The 9,939-nt window shown below is 33.5% G+C and overlaps 1 protein-coding gene across 1 annotated transcript; it reads left to right on the top strand.

Annotated features, from left to right (window-relative positions):
• Positions 1-3,172: 3,172 nt before the first annotated feature.
• On the top strand, positions 3,173-7,767 carry LOC21406912 (WAT1-related protein At1g25270). Its single transcript, XM_024170425.1, has 7 exons — positions 3,173-3,372; positions 3,987-4,049; positions 5,616-5,732; positions 6,120-6,387; positions 6,591-6,749; positions 7,093-7,244; positions 7,491-7,767. The coding sequence occupies exons 1-7, from the start codon at positions 3,173-3,175 to the stop codon at positions 7,738-7,740; spliced, it is 1,209 nt and encodes a 402-aa protein (XP_024026193.1). The 3' UTR covers positions 7,741-7,767.
• The last annotated feature ends 2,172 nt before the right edge of the window (positions 7,768-9,939 follow it).

The raw sequence follows: 9,939 nt of genomic DNA, 5'->3' as shown, positions 1-9,939 counted from the left end.
GAAACCTTAAGGTCGCATATGCGACCCTTCTTCTCCATTGGCGGCCACCAGACCGCCAGTCCTCAATGTCGTGGCCGACCGGCCGCAGCAATAACTGTCCGGTGCAGCCTAACGGCTGTGCCCGGGAATCTAGACACTGGCGGCGGCAAGCTTGCCACGGGCAACAAATATATATTTTTTATAACGTTTTCTTATGCGGGGGCCTTGGCTGCCGCTGTATTGCATCCCGCCGTAGCCCGTAAGCCGCAACTACCCCATCGGCGCAGCCTAACGGCCGCGCCCTTGATTCCGCAGCGCCGGCGCCCAAGACAGCCGCTGGCCATAATCCTTCTCCCGAAAGAGAAGACAACGAAGGAAAAAAACTTTCTTTTAATTAATTCTTTGACCAAATTTCCTTAATCCTCATTTTTCAGAATATCAATTTTGTGAATAATAAATAATTCTGAATTTATTCAACAAATTTGATTAAAATCAATCATCAAAAAATTCACATGATTATTCAACCAGAGATATTGGAAATGAAAATTCTCTCAATAATTAATGTGATGACCGCTCTAATACAACTTGTTAGATCTTTAAATCCTTATTCCACACTCCAGGAATCATCACACCAAATTACTAAGAAAATAAGTTAGAACAAATACATGTCTCCATTGATGCAGCCTTGAATCTCCAGTAATATTCTATGAGATTATGAGCACAACGGTTATTGCCTTCCTCAGTCAAATCTCCCTAGTTCCTTAATGGAGTGTTTTCTCTCTAGATGGGGAAGAATGAAAACTGCCGAATGATTTGACGTATTAGGGACCATAATCTAAGCTTCTTTATATACTGCCCTATTAGGCTCCCATTAAACTTAATTAGGTCAATATGGGTATGTAACGCCCTCCAAAATGAAACATGTTTAGTTATGTTAATTTTGTATATTAGTGTGCCTAAAACTGATTTTGTTAATTAATCTTTTGATTAAAGATTAAGTTTTTGAGTTATTTTAAGGACTTATAAATTACTTTTAGTTTTTCAATTTTCACCCCAAAATTTTTTAAAAATACACTTAATTTTAATGTATTTTCTTTTAATTTTCATTTCTTTTCCTTTTTTCTTTCTTTTCCTTTTCTTTTCTTTCTTTTCTTTTTCTTTTTTTCCCTTCCCTTCCCGTGGCTGCCAGACCAGCCCCCCTCTCTCTCTCTCTCTCTCTTTCCTTTTCTTCTTTCTTCTTCCACGACAACTCCCTCTCTCTCTTTCTTCCTTCACCGCCGGCCACCACTCCCTCCCTCTCTCCGGCCACCTCTCTCTTCGGTCTCTCTCTCTCTCCCTTGCTCTCTCTTAGTATCTCTTTCTCCCTCTCTCTCTCTCTCTCTCGGCAGTTTGGCCGATAGACACAAAAAAAAAATGAAAACGAGAGAAACTGAGGGAAACAAAGCTCCATCAACTAATTTGAGGTAAAACCCCTTGAAACCCACTCTTTGATTCGAATCTTAAGCTTGAGAAAGTTTAATTTTAGTTAGATTTGAATAATTTTGACTTAGCGTTTGGATTTGAAAAATTGTTGTTAAAATTTAATGAAATTTGGGGGTTTTCTGTTATTGGACTTGTTGAATTGATTAGAAATTGGTTTTGATGAATTATGGAGAATTTATTTTGAAATTGAACTTGACTTGCAGGTTTGGCATTTTTCCTATTTATGCCGGCATGCTGCCGAAATTTCTTTAAAAAAACTTGTTTTTAAGCTGAAATTAAATAGGAAACCAAACCCATGAATTGGATTTCAATCCTTAAAGGACCCTCAAACTGATTATAAACACGTTTGTGAAACTTGGATTTGAGTCAATGCACACTAATAGTAAACAATTAAACATGAGTGAGCTTAATTCGTTTTAGGAATGATAAATATATCCTAAGACACTGCTTTTGTCATAAAGCTAGTAGAGAAGATCGAGTATTAAAGCTTTAAGGCAAGCGGGGCTAGAGTTACGTGAAGATAGCTACATTTTTGCCATCTAAAAAGGTAGGATATTCTTGTCCATATCATTGTTAGCCTCACTTTAAATGATTTTGGCCAACGAAAATGTTTTAGAACAAAACATGTTGAAAGAAAATGATTTTAAAGGAAATAGCATGAATAATGCTATTATTCATCTCTTAAAATGAAATATTTTAAGGAATGATACAACGCATGGTGGCCATAGAGATCGGAATATGGGAATCATATCCTTGGGGGCAGGTCCCGAAACCCGTACGGATCAACTTCTTGCTTAGTTGAATTATGGCTCTGCACTTTTTCACTAGAAAGACATTTTACCACTCCTTGCTCAGTGGTATGATAATCTGCATACTTTCATATTACATATAATTTCTACTACTATGTGAGTATTTTCTTTTCAAAAAAAAGGATGATCGGTTCCGGATGCATGTCTTCGGACCGTGAGTACCTTATTTATTATGTTTTATAAGATTATGTCCTAATAGGCCTTCCGCTCACTTTTCTATATTTTCAATGTTTTAAACTCCTCCTTCAGAGTTAGCGGTTTAGATTTACAGCGTGACAAGTGGATGCTAATGGATTGAAGGCGTGAGATTCGAAGCCGTACGTTTGTTTCAGATTTACAATTTTAAATTCTGAGATGTACTGTATTTCAGTATGTAAACGGTATTGGTCAACATTGTCCCAGAGTTGTACTATTTTTCTTGAACTTTATGGACTGTTTTAAATATTATTTGTGAAAGAAAGTCTCCGGAGCAAACTATATTGATATTTATGTATTTATTTTTTGTGATTTTCGTTAAACAGTCCAGTTTAATTAAGTTAAATTTTAAATTAAACCCTAATAATCACGGCCCTATCCTTGGGGTCGTGACATGGTATCCACTAATTTAGTCAATACCCTGTTAGGAGACTATTTAGACTTTCTATAATTAGATCACTTAATTAATCTAATTAATTAAATAACTTAATATAATTATTAAATAAATATGTGGCCAACAATATAAAAAACCCACCTTTCCTAACACATACTTCTAGAACCCTTCTAAATTATAAATAGCCCCTTCACTAGCTAGCTACCAGAACGTGCCGTATTCCCAGTATATTCATTTCATATTCACAAAGCCAATATTTCTATCTCTCTTACCTCTCTCGGAAGTCCATAGACATACATACACATATATATATATGGGGAATCAGCAAATTCGTGAGGCTTTGCATGGACTTAAGCCGGCTCTGTTAATGGTAGTCGTTCAGTTTGTATTTACCGGCGTGAATGTGTTGTACAAACTGGCCGCTAATGATGGTATGAATTTGAAGGTCATTGTTGCTTACCGCTTAGTTTTCGCTACTGCTTTCATTCTTCCCCTTGCCCTTTTCATTGAAAGGTAATATTGTCGAATTAATCTTTGTTTTCATTTTTTTTAAATTCCCTTTCGATCGATCTGGTGGAGTTGTGCTATAGCAGAATTTTTATAGACGTCAAGTAAAATGGGGAGAAAGTAATTACCTTTTCTTATGCTTTTGTTTTTGTTTTTTCATCATTTTCCAAGAAATAGTAATAAGTTCATGTTTTTCAGATATTAAAGAGCTTTTTTTTTCCCTTTCTTCCCCCCTTTTCCAGAAAGAAAGTTCAGGATTTTCCTTTTTTAAGTTTTTCGAATGAAAAAAGCCTTGCAAAACATAAGCGGAAAAAATGGGAACATTAATGTTGCCATGAAATTTTTCTCTAAAAGGTAAAAGAGGAAATTTGAAAATCCTGGTTTTATGTAATTCTTTCATGAGGCAAAAAAAAAAAATAAAAGAAAAAAAAAAGAGCTTTCAAAAAGCAAAACAAAATGTTATTCTGCTAGTGTTCTCTAGAAATTCTAGAAATCGCGCAGTTAAAGGTAAATGGGAGAAAATTATAAATTCGATGATAGTACATTTTCTTAAATGTACATATAATGCACAATTCGGTGAATAATTGTGTAAACTAATTATAAAATGCCAAATTTAACAGGAAAAGCAGGCGAAAGCTGACTTGGACGATTCTTTTTCAGGCATTTTTATGTGGGTTATTCGGGTAAGTATGATATCATATATCATCTTTCTTTTTCTCTTTAAAACATTGATTATCGAAAGTGTATATATACTATATAGAGAAAAATTCACTACTATCACTTCAGGAAAAAAAAAGAAAAAAAAATCATCAAGTTTCGTAGCGTCGCTATTTGAAATATGTATAAAAAAGATATTAGTAATATTGCGTTTTTAAAATTTTAAAGTGGTGGTGATTTTCAGTTAGAAGCAAAATAGTTGCCAAATAGGCAACGCATATCATCAAGAGCAATCTCAATAATTAATGCGCTAGCACACAACTTTTTACGTGAGTCTTTGGTAACTTTAAGCAAAGACAAAAGCAGCGAGGAGTGGATCATGTTGACCAAATAACACCCACCCACTGCGAAAAAGATATGCAAAACACGTAGGTTATTCGCCTATTTATTTCACTGATTCGAGTTTATAATTTAAGTTTTGTTATAATAAAAAGTTCTAAAAAACAGTCACATTTAACGTTTTTGTTACAGTAAAAAATTCTCACATAAAGTTACATCTCAACTCGAATTAAAAACTTAAATCAACGAACTGAACAGACCTTACGTTATGCAATTCTATTTCTACTTCTAAATAATGTGAAGTAATATACATATATATATATATATATATTTAATTTAGCGGATTCCAACTCTTCACGTAAAATTACCACTAGGTCATGTTTGTAATCAGAATGTGAAGTAATATTACGTAAATAAGAAATAAAAAAGTGCAATTAGTTGTAGCTAATAATATTATCAGAAATAGTAGAAAATAGGCCAATATGAAAAGCTTAAGAAAGTATATAGGCTAATTTTTAATAATAGAAATTAATAGGCCATAACTTGTCGAGTTATGGTTCATAACCAAACAAGTTATGGACAAAAACCGTGAATTATGGACAATAACTTGTCAAGTTATGGTTCATAACTAGACAAGTTATGGACGAAAACAGTAATTTGGTCTATTTATTAACTTATGTAAACTATTGGCCTATTAATTTTAATTTATCTCCAATCTTGGTCTATTTCCCTCTTTCTCTCTAATATTATTCGCTGTGAATGTAGACGGGTTTGCATTATACTTAAAAGGCGCAGTCCAGACTGCTTGGCTACATGCACCTTTTATGGGGGAAAAAAATTACATATGCATACTTTTTGCATTAAAAATAATCATATTTACTTGGTCATATAGGATATACAAGGTCAAAATAGTTTAATCTTCTTTGCATTAATAAGTACTGATTACACTACATAACATCTTTATAATAGTGGAACTGAACTTAACAATTTCTTAAATTGTTTTAGCAATAGCAAAATAAAGTGATAATTATTTTTAAAATTTTGAATTTGTAATATATGTTGAACTCACTCGTTCTATAAATATGCAACTTTCGAATCTTATCAAAAAAGCATGATGAAAAAAATACTTCTCTAGTTTTTTTTTTTTAAATAAATAGAAACGTATCCGTCCAAAATAAGTTAAGAAATGGACAAAAGCAAAGTAATTATATATAAGACATAAATAACCTGTGTTATTTGAATGATATCTGCAGGGCATCACTGCCACAAAATTTATATCTCGAAAGCTTAGTTTTAACATCGGCAACATTAGCCTCGGCCATGACCAACCTGATTCCTGCTATAACATTCTTCTTAGCCGTCATATTCAGGTAAACATTTATTTCATTTGATAAGTAATCATTGGCATTACTGATAACAAAGCTTAAAACAAATAACTATTGTTATTTTCTTCTTTATTTTTTCTTTTAAACGAAAAAAAGTATCATTACGACTAATAGACTATCTGATCCAACACACACACATATATATATATATATATATATGTCCATATATACATCTGGCAAGACATCCGGTGTCTTTCTTTCTTTGTTTGATCCTCTAGAATTATAGTAAATACCACCTGTAATAAGTTAATAAAAAATTTTATTGGTGATTAAAGCAAATGTGTACGATCAATTCTAAAAAACCATGTAGTAATTGCCACATAATTGGTGTTGTATAATAAATTCAATTCTTGAATCTTAAATGCATATTAGGTTAGAGAAGCTGAATTTTGGAACCCCGGGAGGGAAGGCTAAGGTTTTGGGTTCACTACTGGGAGTCGGTGGAGCACTGATTCTAACCTTCTACAAAGGAGTAGATATTAACATTTGGTCAACGCACGTCGACCTTTTGCATCGGGATCATCACCATAACAACATGGCATCGTCGCATGATGCAGCAGCTGGGTCTGGAAATCATGTCTTGGGCTGTCTATTGGCTGTCGCCAGTTCTGCTTGTTTCTCTGTCTGGTTCATCCTTCAGGTCATTTTTGTGTCTTTCTTTGTTTATTTTCTTTTTATTAAAAAAATACAAATCATCTGACTTTTTTAACTTGCTAAAACATAAGAAAAAAAATGTAAATATACGAGTCTTCTAACTATATTACTCAAGAAGCGTTAAAGTACAATTGTCCATTTAATTGGGGATTGTTTTTTTCCTGAAATTTTCTGGCTCATAAACTGCAGGCTAAAATGAGTGAGAAATATCCCTGCTATTATTCAAGCACAGCTCTTATGTCGATTATGGCAACCATCCAGACTATAATTTTCGCCCTCTGCACCGAGAGAGACTGGAGCCAATGGAAGCTAGGTTGGAATATTAGGCTTCTCACTGTTGCATACTCGGTAAGACATTATCTTCACACACACACACACACATATATATACAATACACGTACCCGCAAAGTAATATTTTTCCCAATTCATATGATGTTTACCTCCCAACAATAAAAAGTCAAACAGAAGCGTGAGGACACATATAACATATGTCTGTTTATATCTCTACACGTGTTTGTATTTATGTATCTGTGTGTCTGTTATATTCGCAAGATAAAATCAATTTCGTATATGATTTTTCTTCTTCTTGTATATTACGCGCTTATATATAGATATGTATTTATTAATCTAGCAATGGTCTTCAATGCATTAATAGATGAACTTTTTTTTTATATATATTTTTTTATGATAGGGTACTGTGGCGTCTGGACTAATGATGACACTCATTGCGTGGTGTGTCCAAAAGAAAGGTCCATTGTACGCGTCTGTTTTCAACCCCCTCATGCTGGTTCTTGTAACTATTGTTGGCTCTCTGGTGCTCAACGAGAAGTTGCACCTTGGAAGGTACAAAAATATACATATATATATATATATATCGTTACATATGTACATAGATTGCTTCTTGAAAAACCGTATCCTTTTTTCTTTTTATTCGAGGCTTAAAGAATATTTGGTATGCTGCGGTAATGGCATGATCTATCGACCGATATATGTATCTAATCATAAACAACATTGCTTTCTATATATCATGTCTCGATATATGCTTTGATCTTAATAATTCATAATTTGTTTATTGTCTATTCGTAACAGTGTATTAGCAGCAGTGTTGATTGTATTCGGGTTGTATTTCGTGCTATGGGGAAAAGGAAAAGAGATGAAGATGAATCAGCTAACACCTTCAGAGAGCTTTGGAAACCAATCGGAATCGATTCACATTGTAGTAACTGCAACTGCGGACAACACCATAACTTGGAGCAGGAGCGATAGCGTTAACGGTGGTAGAATTACAAGAGTTGCTCCTGATGCTACGGATAACGTTTTTGAAAAAGAATTAACCTAACCATTTTCGATTTGTTATAAATATAGGTCCCGAAGGCTTCCCAAATTCAAACTGCATAAAACTTTAGGGTGTTTTGATAAGATTGCAAGTGGAAGTGCATAACTTTCCCAAATCAATTTAATATTCTCCCTTCCTGATATTGGAAAGCTACAAATCATTAGGCGAATAGTCTACAGTGTAAATTATATATATATATATATATGTATATATATGTGTGTGTGTGTTTCAACAGGATTAAGGAAATAACGGAGGAAAGATTTAACAACTGTGATGCAATCGGTGAGCTCTATGTCTTGCTTTCAACGTAAAAGCACGGGCCACGGTCACTAAGACGATTGATTAACACATTAATGTTTTTAAAATGTCACTAAATGTACGCGTAGCGCGCTAGATACGGTACATTACAACATATTTAAAGATGGTTTTCTCCGGAACCATCGCTAAAAATGGCTTTATACAAGGGTAAAAGAAGCAACTACTCTTTAGAATGTATGGACATTAGACTTTTATCCCTTGTATTTGATTAATACCTTTTAATTGAAGAATTACATTAATTAAAAGAGTATTAATCAATAGTAAAAAATAAAAATTTGAGAACGATGCATTCAAAAAGTGAGTTCACCAATTTTCTCTTTATTTACAATGGTCTCCAATAAAACTATAATCTAATTGTATCCCATTTAACGAAGGTTTCGACTCAATGAATTTAAAAAAAAAAAATCTTTAAGGTCTGTAAAAGAATGCTTAAAATACACAATTACATATTAATTAAAAGAAAAAATTGCAAAAATAATTAAAGAATGTAGCATTCACACCATTTATTAAGCCATAAAGTGAAAGAATGCCACTATGCTAAGCGAGACAATGTTAGAAGGGGGAAGGAGATAAATATTACTTAAAGTGTATGGGTATAAAAAAAAATTTATTCTTAATTAATATCTTTTGTAGTCAAATAATTATGTTAGTTAAAAGGGTATTAATCAATAGTAAATAATATAAATCCGAACTCATACACTTTAAGGTTAAATTCAACAAATTTATGATGTTTTTTTAGAAATATGCATGGCCCATATTGTATATTATTACGTGTTTTATTTAAATATGAAATTTATAAAAATATTGGTTTAGTATAAGGTTTTAAATTGCGCAATTCAGTATTGAGGCGTTTTGTCATTGTGAGGCGAAGCCTAAGCCTCAAAGCATTTTGAGATGTAACTCTCAAAATAAATAAACCATAAAATAATTAAAAAATATGCAAAGAATAAAGCATTTTAAAGATCAAAGTTACAAATTATACTTCGCATAAAAAAAATTATATTAGAACTCAATAAAAAGTATTGGATTTAAAATGATTACTCTTTGATTTTTTTTTTCTCCCTCTTATTTTTAGCAACCTATAGGGGTGCCTTTGAAGTCTGCACTCTTGCCTCTTGGTCTTGAGTAACGTTACTCTTTCAGAATTCTCTCTCTCTCTCTCTCTCTCTCTCTCTCTCTCTCTCTCTCTAAATTAATTGTGCTGCTTTTTGGCAGATATGAGTTTGGGCTTGGAGCCTTTACATTGATTTTTAGGCTTGAAACAGTGAAAAACTGAAAGACCACCGCCTTGAGGCAGCCATGAAACACTGATCCAAATTGTTTGATTTGCACAATTAAAAAAAAAATGTCACAATTCCTACTATAAGCAGTCATATCATACGGGGTCAATTTCGCCGCTTTCAAACCATTATGGTGCCGAATGGAGAGCAAACAATGGCGGCTCTATTTTAAATAGGAAAATAAAGTAGGCACATGTGATAGACACAAACGCTAAATGGCATTTTGGTAGAACTCATGCAAAAACATGGGCAATTAAGTTGCAAATCGTCTATAAAAGCAAAAACAATAATTCAGCAATCACTACTTCAACAACCAAAAAAGAAAAGAAGAAGCAAAGACATCTAAAGAAATAGAAAAAGGAATTAAACCAAGTGCAGAAGATCAGGATACGGTGATGATGAAGAAAACAGGGATTGCCGTTTTCGTTCTTCTCTTGGCGCTTTCCTATTCGGAAATGGCCACCGCCGGTCCGGAAGACTGCATTGACGCTTGCTACACTGGCTGCGTTCAAGGCAACAGTAAGTTCTAAAACCCTCTTCAGAAAACATAGGATCTGTTCGGTTCATGGCCTCAAATCAATAGTTTTAATTCCGCATTTAAATT

Source organism: Morus notabilis, unplaced genomic scaffold (assembly GCF_000414095.1).
Source record: "Morus notabilis unplaced genomic scaffold, ASM41409v2 Scaffold165, whole genome shotgun sequence".
NCBI lineage: Eukaryota > Viridiplantae > Streptophyta > Magnoliopsida > Rosales > Moraceae > Morus > Morus notabilis.
Note: the sequence above shows the minus strand (reverse complement) of the source record. Positions and strands in the feature narration are given on the sequence as shown.